Here is a 21,898-nt window from a genome sequence, read left to right on the forward strand (position 1 = left end):
GGATCCATTGCCGGACACGAAAAAAGACGAAAAGGAAAAAAAAAAAAAAAAAAAGCTGTAGTGTAGAGGTTAAGCACCTGTCCCTAGAGCACACTGCCTGCGTTAAGATCCCAGTTCTACTGATTATTAGCTGTGTGACCTTTGACAGGAGTTTTTCTGTTCTTTAACATCTTTGTGCCACAGTTTTCTTATCTGTATATGAGAATAATATACTTTATATTATTAATATAAATATATATTATATAAATACAATAAAATACCTTATAGGGTTGTTATGAGATTTAGATACGCTAATATGTGTAAAGCACTTAGAATAGTGCCTGTTACGCACTAACAATAGTTCAATTTATGAGAACTTACGATTAGCCAGTATGATTCGTATTAAAACACAAAGAGGACCAAATGACAGGTTTGTGGGCCTGATGTAGCCCATGGACTGCCATTTTGCAGCCCTTGATCCCCTGAGGTTAGGGGGGAAAGCAAGGCCCACAGAGGTTATATTCAGCTAGTTAGAGGCTGAGTTGTCAATGGGATCCAGGTTCTTCCCACTCCACTGCACTGCGTCCCTTTTAGTGAAAAGAGAGGGTCCCCAGGAGGGGCAGCAACTTGAGTTGAGAATGGATGGATGAAGTGTCGTGTCAAGTATTCTGCTTGGTAAACATGTAAGAAATAGAATTTGCCATTTACATAAATTAAGAATACATGCACACAAAAGGACAATTCAGATGTTTCAAGGACTCTGCAGACAAAGGATACATTTCAAATCCATCAGAGTGGTTTTGCCTATGCAAGAAAGAGGAAGGAGAGTGGGATGTGGAGATGAAATCGAATAAAGAAAAGAGGAGTGGGGCCTGGCACAGACCACTGATAATGTGCTATGAACTAGGAATGGGATTAACTCAACCTCCACCTGAATCTCTCTTCCCCCATTTTTCTCCCCCCAAAAGGCAGAACGGCCTCCTTCCCACCTCCTTCTCCCACTCCAGTCCTGTGGTCCATATGACCGGGCATATTGTCTCCTAGGTACGAAGAGAATCTGCCCTCCAAGTGTTTGACCAAGCACAAGGACCGGCTGAAGTCCCCCACCTCCCTGAATGGCCGGCGCTGGGTATTTGTGAGAAAGGGGCTGGATGACTTCAGGAAAGGCTGCCCCCTGCCCTGCAAAGGCCTCATCACTCGGGGCCCTGAGGAGGGCTTTCTGCCCCGGATTTATCACAGAGCCCCGCGACCTGCCCCAAAGAAGAGGCAGAACAAGTTGCCCAAGGAAGCAGCCCTGTCGTCCAAGCTCTCGTCAGCCCAGCGGGCCCGGGAGGCGTTCCTCCAGGAGGTGGCAGCCTGCCTGACCCCGCACCCCTTGGCTCTCTACCCGAATCTGCAAGAAGCTATGCCTGAAGAGGTGATCTGTCCTGGGGCTTGTGGGAGGGCCTTCACTGGGGCCCTGAAATACTTCTCTCTAGATGCCTATGGAGTCCCCTTGAGGGGGTGACATGCTTATAAGGAGGAGAGAAGCTTGTCTCCCCCAGGGTGAGGATCTCATGGGGCTTAGAGCAGCCTTCCCCTCTCTGCCCCCAGGAGACACGAAGGACAGCAACATACAAGCTGCTCCTTCTCCTTCCCAGGAAGCTGTTCATTGTGTGAAGGTACCGCAGACCAGAAACACGTGACTTCTCTCCCCTCGAGTTCTACCACTCCACTCTGCGTTGTGACTTTTTTGGGGGGAGAAAACAGTGGGAGGTAATTGTTCGGTCTTATACTTCTGTCTGTTTAGCCTGGCGTAAGGAGGTGTCCTGTAATACTAACAGATGGAGAGAATGAGTGTGGGAACTGGAAAGGTGGGGACAATCCACCACATCGTCAAGGTTAGGCTTGGGCAGCGGCTCTGTAATGGCACCAGCGGCCCAGGCTGCTTCTGACATTCAGCTGCATAATCCTAAGCATATGTCTCTTGTCCTTGTATCTCAAAATATCTCCACACCTCCAGGCATCGAGTGTGTCTTTCAGCCAAGAAAGTGGGAGGCAAAAGTGAAAGAGTCCTTGGCAGCTGACTCTGTCTTTTGATTAGGCTTTCCCAGTAAACATCTCATTCGTCTGACCACACCTAGCTGCTGGGGAGTTTAGAAAATTGTTTCTTAGTTGGGCATTACAGCCTTGAACAAAAGCTAGGTTCTGTTAGATTTAAGAGGAAAGGGCAGAATGGATATTGGGCAGGAAACTAGGAGTGCCTGCTGCTCCACCCCCACCCCTGCAGCCCGTTCCCTACACAGTGAGCAAGACGGTGGTTCAGAAAGGTAGACTGATTATGTCACTCCTCTGCTGAAAGCCCTCCACTGGCCCCTTTTCATGCAGATAAAGCCAAAGTCCTTGTCGAGGTCTGAGAGGCCCTGCACGTTCTGCTCCCCACCCCGCCCCTGCAAGAATGTTACAAATATGTCCAGTTCCAGTCTCTGTTTTTGTGCCTGGAACACTTGCCCCCAGGTGTCTGCTTGGCTTCCTCCTTCACTTCCTTCAGACCCTTGCTCAAATGTCCCCTTATTGGAGAAGCCTGTATAAAGTAGCCCTCCCCTTCACCCTCATTCTCTGTCCCTCACCGTGCTCTGCTTTTTATCTCAGTGCTTGTCACCACTGGGCTCCTCACTAGAATAAAAGCTCTACACGGGCAAGGACTTTATCTCTCTCTTTCTCCGTGTACCATCAATACCTGGCAGATGGCAGACACTCAACAAATATTTTTGAATGAATGAATAAGGGATCAGTGGCAGAGAAGTCTGTAGAAAGGACAGCTAGAATTGCTGATTAGTTATTTTCTCCCCGGGGCTTTGCTTCACTGCCTCCTGCAGGCCAGAGCTTCTGAGTCCATGACAAAGAGATTGTTTCCAGACACCTCAAGTGGACATTAACATGGCTTGGGATTGTGGCTCTTATTTCCTTTTCCTGTCTGACCTCCCCAAGTAGGTGTGCACTGTTGGCTTCTTTCTGAGGCAAGATCACTTATTGGGCTAAGATGGCCACCAGCAGCTCCAGGTTTAAATTCTACCCACTTAGCAACCGGGCAGAAAAAGAACACCATTTTTTTGCATGGTTCCAGCAAAATTCCACTGCCTAATTCCCATGGGTCTGATTTGGGTCATGTGTCTATTCCTAAGCCTGTCACTGTGGTTCTGATTGGCCTGGCCAGCCTGTGGCATGAGGATGGGGTCGGGCCAGTTTAGACCATGTGGGTTGACAGTGGAGGGAGAAGTGACTCTCCAAAGGGAAGTCTAGTTTCTGTTATTCATGGGAGGAAGGACGGATGCCGGACAGTCAAGACCCACAGAAATCCTTTAGAGGTGCTTTACTCAGTGGGGCATTTAGGGACTGGGGCAGGCCCAAAGCCGTGATCCACCTAGAGGAGGTGGGACTTGAGCACAAAGGCTGTATCCCTAATATCTAGGTGATGGGGGGGTTCATCCATGGCACCCGGCACAGTACTTGGCACAGAAATTGGTGAACAGCATTGATCGACTGAAAGGGAAAAGCAAAAGGACAAGTTGGTGGGTTATGGTTTAGAATAGGGGCCCCCTTTTTCAGCACATTTTTCTTCCCCTCTCAGGCTATTTTCTGTTTGTAGCTCCTATTAAAGGTGCTGGAAGAACTTGATCCTGACAGGAAGCTGGAGGACATGTGGGCTTATTGTCAGGACACCAGGAAAAGAATGAAGGAGCAAACAAAGCTTTTAAAGAAACGTTCTACCCAAGTCTACTTGGGACCATGAGTATTGTTCTCAGCCCCTCACTCAGGGCTGTCACCTGATGAAACACCCCAAGAATGACCTTCTCAAAGATTTTCATCTTTTTTTTTTTTAAGAAGCAAAAGGAACTCATTTCCCAGGGAGGAAGAAAAGGAGTCCTGGGTCCCATTCTGAATATCTGAATACTGCTTATTTCTTAATTGGATGCAATTTATCCAGCAATGGCGCTAACACAGGTGTCTCTATGACTCTTCTGGACAGGAGGAAAACTGCCAAAAACATGGTTAATTGGCCTGTAATGGCTCTTTGAATTATCTATGGCAGAAGCCCTTTTATTCAACATGGTTGAGGCCAGTTGTTGGTTGAATAACCAAAAAGAAAAAAAACAAACAAACAAACAAAAAAAAAAAGGGTATTGGGGATTGTAAAAAACGATACTAAAGTACTTGAAACATTTTATTTCATCCTAAAGCATAATTGTACATTCGTTAGTCTTTTAATGCAGAGCCTTTTTTGGGTATGACTCTACTGCTTGTATAAACCACACCAATAACACCACCTTCACGGAGCCTTTCCAAAGCAGTAAGCTTAATAGAAACATCTGGCCTGGCCGCTTAGCTCAGTTGGTTAGAGCATGGGGCTGATGACACCAAAGTGCAGGGTTCAAAGTGCTGAGCCTGTACTGGCTCAGCAGCCAAAAAAAAAAAGAAAAAAGAAACATCTCTTTTTGTATCACGTTCTTGTTTCCCCAATTCGTATATCATATAATTAAATAATGTAAATGCAATGATTAGTACACTTAACATAAATAGATTTGGGATACACATTTGACTTCTGAAACGTAGTGACCTCACAGGTGGGTGTTGAAGGCTGGGGTGTGCTGGAGCAGCCCATTCATGGCCCACGGGGACATTGACAGGGGTGTGGGCGGGCCAGTGTGATTGGTAGGGCATGTGGAGAGCTTTGCTGGTCACACGAGTTACCTACATGGAGCTGGATGAAGAGAGAATCCACGGTGTGAAATTATATGTGTTTCTTAGGGTGAGACCCAAGGGGAGGGAAATACACTGTTGTCTACCCCTGGTAAACTTGGGGAGAGCAACTGGGCATGCTCATCTCAGCCCTGCCCTTCATCCAGCTGGGAGCAAGATGGCCCGTGGGAAGCACAATTTCTCCTTGTTCCTCCATTCTAGAGGGGAGGCGCACTCCAGCCCTGGTCCAGCCCTGCTGGGGACTGGGTGGGAGAGGCTGCCAGTTGCTGGATTTCAGTGAGCAAGTCCTCTTGGTCCTGAAGCCATGTTCTCCATCATTGCAGCTGCTATTCATAAAGGTGATATTTTGGATGTCGTCTTTGTTCTTTGTTTTATTTTTGAACTTGCTCAGAAACTGGGTAGGGAAAAGAGATGAGTAATATATATATGTCTTCCCACCCCCATCCACCACACGCAGTATAGTTACTGCAATGAGCTTGGGCTTCTATACAATACAGGATCTGCCTTTCACTTTTGGCAGTTTCCTTGGTCAACGCTGCAGAAATCTCCAAGGCCAGGATTACAAATGAATGGGTTATCTATTTGAAAGAGGAAGAGGTAAAAGTACAGAGGGAATGAACAATATTGACATCTTAATAAATTATCATTTCATCTCACAGAATAAATATGTAATTACATAATGGTGAGTTTTTCTGTCAATATACGTATTAGTTTCTTGTGGTTGCTGTAACAATTTAACATAAACTTGGTGGATTAAAACAACAGAAATTTATTATTTCACAAGTTCTGGAGGCCAGAAGTCTGAAATCAGTATCACTGCGCTGAAATCAAAGAGTCAGCAAGGGCCGTTCCTCCCAGAGGCTCCAGGGGAGAATCCATTCCTTGCCTCTTCCAGTTTCTGGTGGCTGCTGGCATTTCTTGGCTTGTGGCCATATCACTCTGTCTTCAAGGTCACAGATCTCTCTCTGCTCTGTCTTCACATCACCTTATCGTGTGTGTGTGTGTGTGTGTGTGTGTGATCTCCCTCTGCCTCTCTCTTATAAAAATACTTGTGATGGCATTTAAGTCTCACTCAGATAATCCAGGATAATCTCCCCATCTCAGATTTCTTAACTTAATCATATCTGCCAAGACTCTTTCCAAATAAAGCAACACTCACTGATTCCAGGTATTAGCGCCTGTTCTCTCTGGGGGCCATTGTCAACCTACCACTGCATGAGGTGTTATCTCCCATCTTTAAACCAACTCTCCTTGACTGGATTGTCTCTCCTTTCCTTTAGAACAAAACTCCTTATAAAAGGCACTCCTACTCACTGTCTTCTTTTTTTCTCTCTTGAACTCACAGCAATCAGGCCATCTCCAGCTTTTCACTGAACCTGCCCTTAGTCAAAGTCACCATTGACCTCCATGTTACTAAGTCAGTTCTCAGTGATTACCGTACTTGATATATCAGTAGCAATTGACACAAGTAATAATGTCCTTTTTCTCATAACACTTTCTTCACTTGGCTTCTGGAATGTTCCTCTTTCTTGGACCTCCTCCTCCTTCATGGGCTTCTCCTTAGTCTTCTTTTACTGGTCCCTGTTCACCTTCCTTTTAACCTTGAAGCGCATCAGTTTCTGACATCATTTTGTACATTTACTCACATGAAGTGACCTAATTCAGTCAATCAGTATATGGATAATTTAATATTTCCCCTTGGATGTATAATTGGCATCTCACACTGGACAAGTCCAAAACTACACTCTTGATTTCTCCCCTACATCTGTTTCTCCTCTGTCTTTCCCAGCTTAGGAAATAACAATCCCTTTCTTCCAGTTGCTTCTGGAAGAATAGTTGCAATCTTCCAACAAATCTTAATGACTTTACCTTGGAAATATATCCAGAATCTCACCTTCTAATATACTACCAGTCTTTCTATATATATTCTTAGTATCGTACCATTCTATTCCAAGTTACCATCATCTCTTGCCTGGATTATTGCAACAGCTTCTTAACTGGTCTCATGGCCTCTATTCATGTTCCCTTCTCTCAAGTCTGTTTGTCACACAATAGCTAAAATTATTCTTTTAAAAACAACTCAGGCAGTGTCAATCGTGTGCTCAAAATTCTTCAATTAGTTACTTACTCAGAGTAAAATCCAAAGTCCTTACATTTGTCTCTAAGGTCCCATATGCTCAGGTCCTTGTTACCTCCCAGGCGTCACCCTATACTTCATACTATTTAGTCAGTCCTCTCCAGTCACGCTGGCCTCTTTGCTGTTCCTTGAACATGCTCAGCACACTCTCCGTGCCAGGGCCTCTGTACATGCTATCCTTTTCTGCGTGATATCTGCATGGTTTGATATTCGCACAGTTTGATCCCTTTCTTCTTTTGAGTCTGTGCTTAAATATCACTTTAGTAGAGAGATCTTCTCCATAAATAAAATGCCCCCTGCTGTCACTCTCCATCCTTCCTGCCATATTTTCTCTTTATCTCACTTATAATCACCTGCATATTTTTGTTTACCTCTTTTCTGTCTGTCTCTCTTACTAAATTGTAGGACAGCTCTATGAGGAAAGGGACTTAACTTTATATACAGCTGAATCCTAATACCTAATGCCTGGCACATTGTTGGTACTCAATAAATATTTGTTGAGTGAATGAATGGATAAGTTAATACATGAGTGCTATAAATTAAAGATACAGGATGCTATGAATAAAAGGTGGGTGTAGGGGAAAGCCTGTGGGAATAGGTCCCTGAGGAAGGGACATGTATGTTGAGACATGAAGGGGCATGAGGAAGTGCAAGCACTGCAGTCAGAACAGCATGTGCAAAGGCCCTGTGGCTGGAGGGAGCATGAGGAATTCATGGGACCGAGAGAAGGCCACTATGGCTGGAGCACAGAGAGTGAGGGACGGTGGTAGTTCCAAAACTTGGAGACACAGGCAGGGGTCAAGCCATGAAGAGCCTTGGAGGCTGTATTAAGATTTAAGCCTTTATTGGAGGAGTAGCAAGAAGCTATTGAACACAAGATGTGCAGATGAATGCCCACAGCAGCATAATCCCTCATAGCCAAAATGTGGCAGCAGCCCAAATGTCCATCAACTGGTGAATGGATAAACAAAATGTGGTATATCCATACAACAGAATATAATTTAGCCATAAAAAGGAATAAACTACTGATACATGCTACAGCATGGATGAGCTCTGAAAGCATTATGCTAAGTGAGATAAGCCAGACACAAAAGACCGTATATAATATGGTTCCATTCAGATGAAATGTCCAAAATAGTCAAATCCATAGAGACAGAAAGTAGATTAGTGGTTGCCGGGAGAGGGGACAGGAGAGATATGGAGAGTGACTGTGAATAGTTATGAGGTTCCTTTTGGGGTAATGGAAATGTTCCAGAACTAGATAGTGGTGATGGTCCCACAAGTTTGTAAACAAGATGTGAAAAAGCCAATAAATTATACACTTTTGAAATGGTAAATTTTAATGATATGTGGATTATATCTCAATTTTTAAAAAGAAGCTAATGAGAAGGCTTAATCAATTGAGGATGAAAGGTAGCTGCATTTGATATGCCCAGATTTACATTTTGAACTGAGCACTATGGCCACAGTGTAGAGAATGGATTAGGAGTTGAGGGGCCATAATTGAAGACACAGAGACACTAGCGAGGAACCTTTTGCAACGGAAGGAGAGTAGGAGACATCTCTCAGACTTATTAATGGGATGAATTTTAGGGATAAAAGAGAAAAATCACAGATGTTTCCTACTTGTGGATTATCCGAAGCTTTGGTAGATTTCTTTTTTTTTTTTTTTGTCTTTTGTCTTTTTCCGTGTCCGGCAACGGATCGCAACCCTCAGTGTTGCCCCCGTACCGGACCGGGACCGGCAACAGGATCGCAACCCTCGGTGTTGCTCCCGCGCCTCGCTCAGCCAGTGAGCGGGAACCGGTCCGTATGTGGGATCTGAACCCTCGGGCGGGAGCGCTGCCGCGCTTCCCAAGCGGCGCACTATCCAGTGCGCCACCGGGCCGGCCCAGAAGCTTTGGTAGATTTCAAGCACATTAATTTGGGCTTTTACCTGGTACCTGTCTTAATAAATGGTACTCATAATTTTAAAAGTCAACTTATAACTATAAAATGCAATATAGGTTTTAATTGTTATAACTAATCATGATATACTTGTCTTTATGATATTGATAATGGGAATGCAGTCTTGGAAAAATTGAAATATAATTTATATGAGCTTGCAAGAGAGTGTTAGAGATATATCTATTGATATCTGTGGGGGACTGGTTCCAGGATCTCCTGCTGATACTAAAATCCACAGATGCACAAGTCCCTGATATAAAATGGTGTAGTATTGGCATATAACCTAGGCACAGCCTCCTGTACACTTTAAATCATCTATAAATTACTTATAATACTTAATACAATGTAAATACTATGTAAATAGTTGTCCTACTATCTTGTTTAGGGACTAATGACAAGGAAAATAGTCAGTACATGTTCATTATAGACGCAACTTTTTCCTCCCAAACATGTTCAATCTGCAGTTGGTTGAATCCACGGATGCAGAACCCATGGATACAGAGGGCCAACTGTACTTACTTTATGGTCTCTTTTCCCCCATGATACTGTTAGAAATCCACTTTGATTCATTGTGCCTCATATTGTAATTCTTTGATGATCTCATTATCTTTAGTCCCAAGAAGACTCCTGTGTCACATTCAGGCCAATGGCTTTATAAAGAGCTGCCAATTAAAATGGATTTGCTCCATGAAGAGTGTCCTCTTCTTCATGAAAATATACGCAAAGGTGTTAGTGACTTCTGCAACTGGGTTACTTCTGTGGTAGTAATACTTAAACCTACTTTGAAAAGTCAAACTCAAATTTGCCTTTATTAAAAAACAGGGTTTGGATAAAATCTAAGTCAAATCATCAAAGTCATAAAGGAATCATTCTCTCCCACCATTTGTAATAGAAATGTTTCTGGTAGATGAAATTTCTGGAAAGTTTGAAAGCTTACAGCTAATTTGAATGCGTATGTTTATATGTCACATCATGGCTGTTATGTTTCATTTCAGTGTCAGAACCTTCTTTCCTCTCTGTCCTTCACTCCTTCAACTCATTTTTTTTCATTTATACTTAAGTGTAATGTGTAGCTATGCGTAACTATAATCTTCACCAAAAGCTTCTCTGATATAAAGAGAATTTTGACTCAGTGCCAAGATCTTCCTTGCCTTCCTTCCAAGAGCCTACTTAGTTACCAATTCCTGTTCCTGAATCTCTGTAGATGTCCAGATTCCTGATGCTTTTTTTGGATTTAAGACCCTCAAGTATTCTCATTGCCTCCACCCAGTTTTTTTTTTCTTTTATCATATTAGTCAGTTTTAGTCAATCTATTATTTAGTACTATTTCATTAGCAAGTGGCTGAAATATAATTCAGACTGATTTAAGGGAGAAAAGAGAATCATCGAGAAATATTAGGAGTTCAGGCATAGCTGGATCCAGGTGCTGAAATGTTTTTAGTTTCCCTATCTCTTGCCTGTGCTCCTCTATCTGACTTCATTTTCAAGCAGTCTTTCCCCAAGAGATGCCAAGATAGCCACTAAAATTTCCAAGATTGCATCCTACCAGCAAGCAACCTAAGTGGGAAGAGAGCAACCCTTTTTCAACAGGGAGAAGGCCAGGACTTACTTTTGCTGGACTAACTTGAGGAGGAGATGGAATATGCCCATTGGCTAGGCCAGGTCACATGTCTAACCCTGAAGCCATGAGGTGAGGAGTGCCCAGCCCAGCTGCAACTAATGACTGAGACTGGGGGAGGGAGGGTCCCAGAGGGTGATCGGAGTAGGGATGGCAGACAAGGCAGATGATGCCCGCTCCACCTGGTGCCTGAACCACTGCTTGTCCACAATCTGGCTGGACTGGATAGCCTGATTCCCCATCCTTCCACTTCTGCCATTCCTACTGCTGGAGACTATTCCTCTACCTAGACAGGACATTTAAGGAACCTAAGGAGAGTAGTTTAGCTGCTCTGGGAACTGGCCTCATTTTTAGTCCCTCATCATCAAGGTCCTATCATTACCTAAATTCTGCATCCCAGGTCCCTGTTGCATCGCCCTGTGGTATTTTCTTCACAGCACTAGCTTGTACTTTTCCTTGCATGCTGTTTATTTTTCTCCTCATGGATGCTGCGTGCTCCATTTCTGCTTTGCTATTATTTCAGCCTGGTTTTGACTCTACTCATTCCCTCATCCCCTAGCTCTACTCCATAACGTCTCTCTATTAGTTCCACTCCACCTTCAGCTCCAGCTGCTCATAGCCTCATTCTCTCTGTTTCCCAATTTCTATGTTCCAAAGTGGGATTCCACTGAGTCTAATTTATCTTTTAGCATTGAGCCATTTCTTTGGTCAGTGGTCAGCCTGTGCATTAATTACTCTCAGTGCACCCATCTCTGCTACAACCAGCTGTGGCTGGGAGGAGGAAATGGAGAGGGTTGGTTTGTGTACAAACTATGGTGACTAAACCTGCCTCCTTCAGCAGGAGCTGTGAACAGGACAGCTTCCCTTGTAAGGGGCTGTGGGCAGAACACACACTGATACGTCTAGACAGGTATGGAAAATGCCTAGGGATGTCACTGCTATAAAGTACTGGAGGAATTTGCTTTTGATCAAACAGATTGAATTTCCCTCGGGCCTATTATTTTCCGCAGGGACTCCCTGCTCCTTGCATGTCCTAAGCTGTCTCTTAATGTACTGGTGATGCCCTCCAGACCTCAAATCCTTCTTGTCTCCAGTGAATGTTGACTGAACATTTTCTTCCTTTCCTCCAAACTATGTCTTCCCTTACAATGGTCAAATTCCTCCCTTGGGTTAAAGAAGAAAGCAAGGGGCTGTTCACAGTTTGTCCTTGGTTCATGCAATGTGATACTCTTCCAGGGAAGCTCGAACATTGATGAAGACTTCATCCTGAAGCAGTTTGACATTGACTATCAGAGCAAACCAAGGCATGACATGCTCCACACCGTGAGGCTAAACCAGGTTCCTCTGGAGCTAAAGTGTGGCAGGGGGCTACATAAACCCCAGGAGCCAGAATTCTTCCAGAAACTAGACTACAAGAGGAAACTCCAGAAACCACAGGTAACCGTAGAAGGGGAGAAGACTGAAAATCAGAGAAAATTAAGTTCTATTAAAGTCATAAATGTTCTTGAATTCTGGTACTTCAGGGAGCATTTACCTTTTTAAGTGGAACTCTTGAAGTTTTTTCATGTTTAATAAATTTTTGTTGAATTAATGAATATTTAATACGTATAACAAAGTCAGTTATTCAAACAAGACATGTCATTCAGAATTATTGTTAATATCTGAATAGTCATTTTCAGAGACCACCTTTCCATGTGTTTTATATGTTGAAAGTCTAACAGTCAGTGGAAATATACATGAATGTTTATTATTGCAAGAGTAAAGTGCTGCAATTAATGACTGTGAACACTGTTACTTTTATGTCCAAATAATTCTTGAATTTTTACTGGAACCTTATTGACCACAAACCATCATTCTTGACCACATGCTTGCCTAAGCATTGACAAATTGCTCAGTTTCCTTAGCTCCAAGTTGCTGTGAAATGGAAGAACAAGGTAACAGAAAGGATAAGTAACATGCTATGTTCCAAAGGGAAATACTGTGGGCCTCTAGCATACTTTTGTGCTTTTCTACACAATGTGTCACTGAAAATAGGTATACATAATAAGTCAAATCATGCCAGTCAACGGCAGACTTAAGTGCCTAAGTTGAGGGGGTGAGGGGTTCCTTTCCTTGAAAATGAAAACAGTACGTTATTTCTAATTACCCTCTGCCTTTTACATCTAATCTTTGATATTATATTTCCAATATTTTGGACAAATTAATTTTGTCCTTTACAATTGAACACAATTGACCAACCTATTTTGACATGTGTCATGTTTCTACCCTTGACTCCATTGCATGAGGATTATGAGAACTACGCATTACATCTGTAATATTAATTTTTCCATTTTTCTCTCATCTTTCTAAAAGGTAAAATGCAAAATGATGCTAGATAGGTAGTTATGCTAATTACACCTGAGGCCTGAGCCACTGCTTCTCCTGAATCGGGGCTAAATCAAATCTCTCAGTTTCCTGTACTTACCAATGATTGTGCAAACACTGCTTTGTAAACCGTGGTGGGTACTGCCAAAATGAACTTTTGACTGGCAGACGGAGGATCACTAAGCAAAAGTTCAAAATATATTTCCACATGGTATCATTTTTCTTCCGCCTGGAAGACTTCCTTTATTCTTTCTTCCATGTGAATCTGCTGATTATGATTCTTTCAGCTTTTGTGTGTCTGAAAATACCCTTAATCTGCCTTCATTTTAAAAAGTTGCTTTCTGGGCATAGCATGCTAGGTTCACAGTTTTTAAATTTTATGATTATTTTTATTTTAGTACTTCGAAGATGTTGCTTCACTGTCTTCTTGGTTGTATCATTTCTGATGAGAAACCTTATGTCCTCCTTACCTTTGTTTTTCTGGATGTTCTTTTTTCCTTGGCTGTTTTGAAGATATTCTCCTTGTCACTGGTTTTGAGCAGTTGACTGTTATACACCCGGGTGTATATTTCTTCCTGTTTCTTGTACTTAGGATTTGTTGAGCCTCTTTGATCTGTGGGCTTATAGTTTTTATCAAATATGGAGAAATTTTCACCACTATTTCTTCAAATTGTTTTTTTGTCTTTCAGCTCGTCAGGACCATAATTACTCGTAATTAGGCTCCTTGAAGTTGTCTCACAGCTCACTGCTGCTCTGTTCAGTTCTTAAATTCTGTTTTCTTTCTGTGTTTTTATGGCTATGTCTTTAAGCTCTCTAATCTTTTTCTCTGCAATGCCTAATCTGCTGTTAATCCTATCCAGTATATTTTTTTATCTCATACATTATAATTTTCATATCTAGAAGTGTTACTTGGGCCTTTTTTCAAATATCTGTGTCTCTATTTACTCTTTTGAACATATGGAATATAGGTATACTAACTGCTTTCATGTCTTTACCTGCTAATTCTAACATCTGTATCAGTTCTGTGTCAGTTTCCATTAATTGATTTATCTCCTCACCTTGGGTCATGCTTTCTTGCATCTCTGCATAGCTGGTGATCTTTGATAGATGCTAGGCATTGTGAATTCTACCTTACTTGGTGTTGGGTATTTTTGTATTCCTGCAAATTTTTTTTTTTTTTTTTTTTAAAGATGACCAGTAAGGGGATCTTAACCCTTGACTTGGTGTTGTCAGCACCACACTCACCCAGTGAGCTAACCGGCCATCCCTATATGGGATCCGAACCTGCGGCCTTGGTGTTATCAGCACCGCACTCTCCCGAGTGAGCCATGGGCCGGCCCTATTCCTGTAAATATTTTTGAACTTTGTTCTGGGATGCAATCAAGTTACTTGGAAAAGTTTGATCTTTTGGGGTCTTGCTTTTAAGATTTGCTGGAAAAGACCAAAGGTAATGTCCTGTCTAGAGCTAATTACTCCCTACTGTTGCGGCCAGCCCCTTCTGTGTATTCTACCCAGTGTCCTGTGGATCTTTAGGTTTTCCAGAAGGATGATGGCATGGTTCCTGGCCCTCTTTGAGTGCCAGGCACTTTACCCTCTAATCCTTTTGGTTGGTTCTTTCCCTGACCTCAAGTTTCCTCCCACACGTGCACAGAGGGGGACCTGCTGCAAACCTTTGGAGTTCTCTCTCTGTGCAGCTCTCTCCTTTCTGTTACTCTGGGCTGCAAACTTCAGCTGCCTTGGTCTCTGATAGAGTTTGGATGTGTTGTCCCTGCCAAAACTCATGGGGAAATCTGATCCCCAATGTGACAGTGTTGGAAGCTGTTTTAGTCATGGGGTGGATCCCTCATAAATGGATTAATGCTCTCCTTGCGGGTGAGGGTCCTGAGAGAGATCTCACTCTATTAGTTCCCGTGACAGCTGGTTGTTTAAGAGACCCTGGCACCTCCTCTCTTCCTTTCTCTTGCTTCCTCTCGCCAGGTGATCTACTTGTACCTGCTGGCTGCCTGCTGCTTTCCATGAGTAGAGACAGCCTGAGGCCTGCACCAGATGCAGCTGTCCCAGAATCGTAAGCCAAATAAACCTCTGTTCTTTATAAATTACCCAGTCTCGGGTATTCTGTTATAGCAACACAAATGGACTAATACAGTCTCCCTGGACTCGTTCTGTCTCCTCCACTCAGAGTCCTCTGGTCTTCTCCTCCCTGTACGTGGCCTGCAGATTCTCTCAAGGCAATGAGCAGGGGCAATCTCGATGGTGGCTTGTCATTCAGGGATGACTGTCCTTTGTTACCTGATGTCCAATGTCTTGCAAACTGTTAGTTTATGGTTTTTTTTTTCTTCTTCTTTCTGTTCTTTAGTTGTTGTCAGTGGAAGGACAAATCTAGTCCCTATTCTGGAAGTGGAAGTCTTTATCTGTATTTTTTTACTCCACATACTCTCAGACCTGTTACACTCTGTTCTTCGGTATTTTTCTGTGAAACTTTGAGCTCTCCCATGACCTTAGCTTTGCTTACAATATTCTCTCTGCCTGGGGTGCACCTCTTCCCCATGTCCACACGCTCTTTCTTTAGACACAGGCATATGCCGATTTATCCATTGAGTTTTTCCAGGTCCCTTGGCTGATATTAGTTTATTATACTCTCTCACAGCATTGTGTGCCTCTATTTTAGCATATCTTTCTTTGCCCTGTATATTAACTCATCCAGTTGTTTATGCATTACTTCAACAATCATGTCTGAATATCTACTACTATGTGTCCAAAAGTGCTCAGAGCAAAAATGGAGTACTGCTTCCGGCACTTAAGGAGCCTACAGTCTAGTGGGGTCAACAGGTAAATGATTAACTATAACAAAGTGATGTCATGGTGTGAACAGGGCAGAGGAAGAAGTAATCAATTCCACCAAGCACAGGGCGAGGCAGGGTCAGTAAAGATTTCACAGAAGAAATTATATTTGTGCAAGTCCTGAAAATCACCAGTCACCCAGCAACATAGTGTATTCTCCTTCCTCTCCCTCACCCCCTCTTCCCCTCTCTTTCCTTCCCTCCTCCTTTTAATTCAGTGGTTCTCAATTGAGAGTGATTTTGCCCCCCAGAGTTATTTGGCAATGTCTAGGGATGACAATTCTGGTTGTCACAACATGGGGGGTGCTTCTGCTTTCGTAAGCTAAACCTTAGATTTATTGAAATGACAAACCAAAAAAACTAATGACATTGGGAATTATGTCACTTACTATAGAATCCTCATAAGCCAAAGTGGGTGAAGATGCGGTATGGAGCATGGTATCTGAACACCAGGCTGTGGAAAAAGCAAAGAGCAGATGAACCTTTGGTTGACCCCAAGGTCTCACATAAAGCTCAAGATGAGAATTTTAAGAAGGATCTGCAGAAACAGGTATGTATATATGCTGAGATTTGGTCATGTGAGCTAAAGGTGATCACAGTGCATCTCCCACCCTCTTACTGAAGCCAGAGTCCCTGGAGTAACACAGAGGCTGCCGGAAGCCTTACAGCATGTGTTAATACGTGAGACTTGAAATCTCCTGGCTTCATGGTAGCCACAGTGTCTCTAAAGATGAGATGACCACTCACGGTACTCCTACCATTCTTGGGACAATTGATTCAATGGATATTGTTCAAACGGTGGTGTGGCCACCTCAGTGCTCAGAATGGATATGCTTTCATGGGTTCTCTTTGGGTAAGTAAATGTGAAGCTTATTACTTATCAGCAATGGATGAATGTCAGAAAATTCAAAATTGCAACCAGCAAATTTCTTTTGTGCAGTCCAGCTGAGTTGCAGAATCTGTCTGAGAGGAAAGGGACAAAGGTTAAGAACTGTTTGATGTTGCAAAGCAACGAACATGCACAACAAGGATGTGCTCTAATTTTACTACAAGTAAACTCTGTGCTTGCTCATCTCTTGTGTACTAGTGTCTAATGGGAAGAAGATTCTCACCGTAGTCCTGAAATTTGGAAGTATTGACACAACACTTGCACAGGACTCTGATGAGAATGTTTATGAACTTCTTTTTCTCAACAGATCCAAAACTTCTCCCAGATAACAAGTGCGAAAATGCTTTGAAAAAATAAAATACTATAAAAATTTGGCTTATCATTTGTCAGTTATCATTCATAAATTGCCTTCTTTAGATTGGAAAGCTAAGACAGGAAGGATGGTCATTTTTATCTTTTCCAGTACTTGGTATAAATTCTTATTTTCAGGTGTGAGGTCTGACACAAATTTATGAGTACAACATGCTTATAAACACCTCAAAATAATATAAAAAATGTTTAGCAGAGTTTCTTGGCATATAGGTTTTTTGGAGCTGCTTGTCTAAGTTTATGTGAATTTAATACACAACATAAAACTGTCACAGTTGCACTTTTAAAAAAGTAACAAAATTTTCTCAATGAATTAAATATTTAAAACAAAAATAGCTACAAACTTTTACTTCAAGGTATCTAGAAGTTCTCTTTTTAAAAAATATATATGTTTTTTGGCAGTTGGCCAGTATGGGTATCCAAACCCTTGACCTTGGTGTTATAAAAATATATTCTTAAAGACTTAAAGAATTTTACAAAACATATTTCGTTTTGATGGCAAAATCTAATAAAGATGTTTGCCAAAATGGTTACAGTAAGCTAATGAAAAAGTAGTTTCACTTAAATTTTGGAAATATGGTTAATATAGCTATTATAGTAAAAGATTGCTTATCTTGCTGGGAACTCATGAGTTTTGACTATTCCTGGTTGATTTGGTATGGAGCGTGAAATGGTCTTAAAGTACTGAATTGCAGTTATGTAAGCTTATACATTCAGTTTTTAAATTCAGCCAAATAAAAAGAAAAATCAAAAGGGTGCATGAATATTGAGAAGATGTGGGACTGGATCAAGTCTTTTTTGGTTGTCATGCCCTTTAGAGTTAAGGTCCATAAACTGTGGACATACTGTTAATCTCACATTGGTTAGGTTCCAGGCACCCTAGGTCCACACTTGTCTGCTTGCTAAAATGTGTTGCTTATCCTTAATACAAAGGTAAGAAAAAGGGTAGGGAGAGGAGAGAAAGATGGACGTCTTTGAAAGCCCTCATATTCGTCAACTTGTGAACATATTTACACATATATTCAAATATGAGAGAGAAGTGGTTTAAAATGAGGCTCTTTGTACAGAGCTAAATGCTTTTGATTAGGACTGGTATGAAACCAGGCTTCTGTTGGCTGACTAGTTTTTCTGTGGACATTCTTTTAGGAGGAGTTACTTGCAGACCTTCATGGGACAGTTGCCTTTAAGGATTTCATTGTAAGCAGGGGCTACAGGATGCCAAGTGTGAGTAAAGGGTCATTTCAGAAGGCTCTGCTGAGGGGCTTTGAGGCTCACAGGCATTGATGGGAAAGGGTCAGTACCCTGACAAAATCAGAATACTCTGATAGGCAGACACCAACACTCAGGTCCCTGGGAGAAAGGGCATGCTTTTCCCCAGACGGGGAACCAGAGATGGGACATGGCATTTTGTGATTTTTAGTCTGCCTGTTTGGTTTCTGCTCCTGTCAGAGACAGTATCCCTGTACCCTGCTGATTCTTGCCTCTGCTTCCTTGGGTTTAGCCAAAATGAAAGGGGTCTATGTGCAGAGTGTATGCCTTGCAAATTCTGCCTGTAACTAAAACACTCTGGATTCTCTAGGAAGTCTTCACGTCTCCTTTACTTCCACGTCTAAGGACAAAGAGCTGTGGCTTGGCTCAGGACAAGATAGAGTTAGGATGTGCAGTTTTATCATTGTACTTGAACTCTGCCTCAAGTGGAAACAAACTAGGGCAAAAGTTCACTTCCTGGGGGTGCTGCCAGTGTCTTCTGTCTTTTTCCCCTTTCTTCTCTGCCTTCTGATTTCCACTCCTTTAACTTGTAAAGCTGGCCCCAGCTGCTTCCCACATGGAGTGACTGCCCCCTTGGAAGGACATGGGCAATGGGGTGGGGAGGGAGGTTGGCAGAGTGGACCCTTTAGCAGGAGGGCCCGCAGCCTGGAGCTGAGTGCTTAGATCAGCCCTGCCACTGCAGCGGGGAACCAGATAGGCATTTGGGCCAGTCATGGCTAATAATACGTCATGCACATGTCCACTGTCCACTGTGTGCACATCCCTCAGGGTCTTTAGGGGGCAGTGCAGCCAAGATGGTCAGAAGTTCCTGGAAACAGGAGACTGGATTTCTGTTTTTTCAAGAGTGGTAGAACTAACAGTAGCTTATACTTACTGACAAATGAATGTGTTGACCAAGCTCAGAGCCAGACAGGTTTCAAAGTGAAATCAGGCAAGACTAGAGCATGAGGTGGAGATATGGGATTAGAAGACTCCATTACAGAACTGGGATGGAGTCTCTCATTTAGCTTTGAGCATCAATAATAGGCCTGTTAGATATATTTAATATACAAATTTATACACTTATAATAACTGCCTGATCTGTATGTAAGGTTCACATAAATATATTTATATTCATACATATTTATGTATAATATATAAAATATTTTTATATAATATATTTTAATATTATAACTTAATTATAGGTATGATTATGTCTTTATAATCATATATATAAATATATAATTATGTGATATTGTGTGTGTGTGTGTGTATATATATATATATATATATATATATATATATATATATTCTTATTTGTTCTTGATGTTATTGTGACTCATTTTTCTACTTTAACATTTTTAGTGGCAAAACATACCTCTTTTTCATTTTGATTTGTCCCTGGGGTTTAATCCGTTGTTGATGAACATTTAGTTCAATTTTGGGTGAAAAGACACATGCCTAACACAGTGGCTATCCTCTTTTCAGCCACATTAACTAAAGAGAGGTGATGTCCCTGGCTACAGCTGAGTTCTCTGAGAACACCTGTCACTCAAACCCTGCAGTATTTTGTCCCTTGATTCTTATATCCCATATTCTCTATTTTGTCAATAAAATTTCAATTAAAAAGAGCAGGGAATCTATTATAGTATATGAGATACAATGCACACACACAGAGTATATATATACTGTCATAACTTAAATTTAAATGTGAACATTCATTCTCCATTTTTACTCCCATAATGTATGTGCGCAGTGTGTATATATACATTCATATATGTTACATGAGCAAATCTTATATACACATTCCAGTATCTGCTGCTGGATTATCTACTTTATGCATGACCCACAGCTTGCCCTGTGCTGCACAGCTGGATCCCAGGTCTTTAACAGGAGGGATGGGCAGCACAAGGCTATGCTTGGCTGGACTGGGCTGGGCAGGGCTGGGTTTGGGCACAGAACAAGTGTGAATATGATCTGAGTGCTTCTGATGCTATGCAGCTACCTTCCAAAGACTGACATCTACCATGGGCGAATGATCGACGTGTGACTTTGTGTAGTGTAAGGGTATATGTCAGAGTGTGAGGTTTTGAATTTGGGGATGGTAGTGGTTGTGGGGAGGATTGTACTATCAGTTTTTGTTTGTCAGTCTAATGAAGGTTTTTTTTTCTCTCTCTTTTTTCAGTTCCTCGAGAAGATGTATGTTGGGAAGGAATATAAAAAGACTCCTATAAAACTAACTCAAGCATAGAAGAATCTTGGGAAGATGATTGGGTAAATTTTAATGGCCACTTACTTGACTACTTCTCTCTCTCATTTTAAACATTAAACAGAATTTATAATGTTTATAATTTATAATCCCACTGTTGATGTACAACTTCAATTCGGGAACATCCGTAAATGTCATACCTAATACTTATAAACATTTTTAATGGCCTTCTGCTTCATTTAATCAATATTTTATGTATTACCACTATGAGATGAATATTCATATATAGTCTCACATTTCTGTAGTATTGTTAATATTACATTGGTATATCAGTTATTTGTAAAAAGGAATAAAACCATAAGTAAAAGCAGAATTACTCTATTGCATTTCCCTAGGTATTATTTTCCCTGGTTTTGAGTAAATACTGCCTTTCCTTTTTCTTTACAATATTATTTACTTTCATTTTGAATTAAGCTTACTGAGATATTTTCCCCTTTTTAGTCATGTTAATCTTGATAATAAATTTGTACCTATAACAAAAGGTTATAGATGAGAAAATTTAATGAAAACTCAAAATGACATATATATTTTAATTACTTTTTAAAAATAATTATTTATTTAAAATGTTAGTGCTCATGTTAGGAAAATCAGAAAATATGGACTAGCAAAAAGAACACAGAAAATAACAATAATTCCTATAGAGTCAGTAATAATCACTTTTCACTCACTGGAATGTATCCTTCTAGATCTTTCTATAAAACCCATTCTGGAGGGCCGGCCCGTGGCTCACTCGGGAGAGTGCGGTGCTGATAACACCAAGGCCACGGGTTCGGATCCCATATAGGGATGGCCGGTTCGCTCACTGGCTGAGCGTGGTGCTGACAACGCCAAGTCGAGGGTTAAGATCCCCTTACCGGTCATCTTTACAAAAAAAAAAAAAAACCCATTCTGGAGGGCCGGCCCGTGGCTCACTCGGGAGAGTGCGGTGCTGATAACACCAAGGCCACGGGTTCGGATCCCATATAGGGATGGCCGGTTCGCTCACTGGCTGAGCGTGGTGCTGACAACGCCAAGTCGAGGGTTAAGATCCCCTTACCGGTCATCTTTAAAAAAAAAAAAAAAAAAAAAAAAAAACCCATTCTGGATAATTTATAAATTACCCAGAAAATTTATAATAAATCTCTTATTTATAAATTAAATGCCTAATTTATAAATTAACCTTATCTGGAAATAAATTAGGCATAGTAAGAGATTAACAGCAATAATTAATAGTAAAATAGAAGAATTATAACAACATACTGTAACAAAAGTATGTGAATGTTTATTTCTGGAATTTTCCATTTGATTTTTTTGGACTGTGGTTGACTGCAGGTAATTGAAACCGCAGAAAGTAAAACCACAGATATTGGGGTGGCTACTGTATATGGCATTTTCAGCTTCTACAGTGAGAGGGGACTCTATCTCGGAGGTTAGGGAGTTCCGATGCCTCTTAGGATATGGAGTTCACATGACTAGCCCAATGTCAATATAGACAAACAAAAAACCGTCCTCTAATTAA

General features: G+C 41.6%; 1 protein-coding gene across 1 annotated transcript in view; it reads left to right on the forward strand.

The window, feature by feature from the left end:
• LOC103601540 (protein FAM47E-like) overlaps positions 1–20,713 on the forward strand; it is a 25,159-nt gene extending 4,446 nt beyond the window's left edge. Inside the window, 7 exon segments of the mRNA XM_008585973.1 lie at positions 1,024–1,396; positions 3,608–3,756; positions 9,417–9,564; positions 11,658–11,858; positions 16,020–16,175; positions 18,030–18,107; positions 20,317–20,713. Coding sequence (XP_008584195.1) covers positions 1,024–1,396; positions 3,608–3,756; positions 9,417–9,564; positions 11,658–11,858; positions 16,020–16,175; positions 18,030–18,107; positions 20,317–20,382 — 1,171 coding nt within the window. The 3' untranslated portion in view covers positions 20,383–20,713.
• The last annotated feature ends 1,185 nt before the right edge of the window (positions 20,714–21,898 follow it).

Source organism: Galeopterus variegatus, unplaced genomic scaffold (assembly GCF_000696425.1).
Source record: "Galeopterus variegatus unplaced genomic scaffold, G_variegatus-3.0.2 Scaffold3779, whole genome shotgun sequence".
In the NCBI taxonomy this organism is placed as follows: domain Eukaryota; kingdom Metazoa; phylum Chordata; class Mammalia; order Dermoptera; family Cynocephalidae; genus Galeopterus; species Galeopterus variegatus.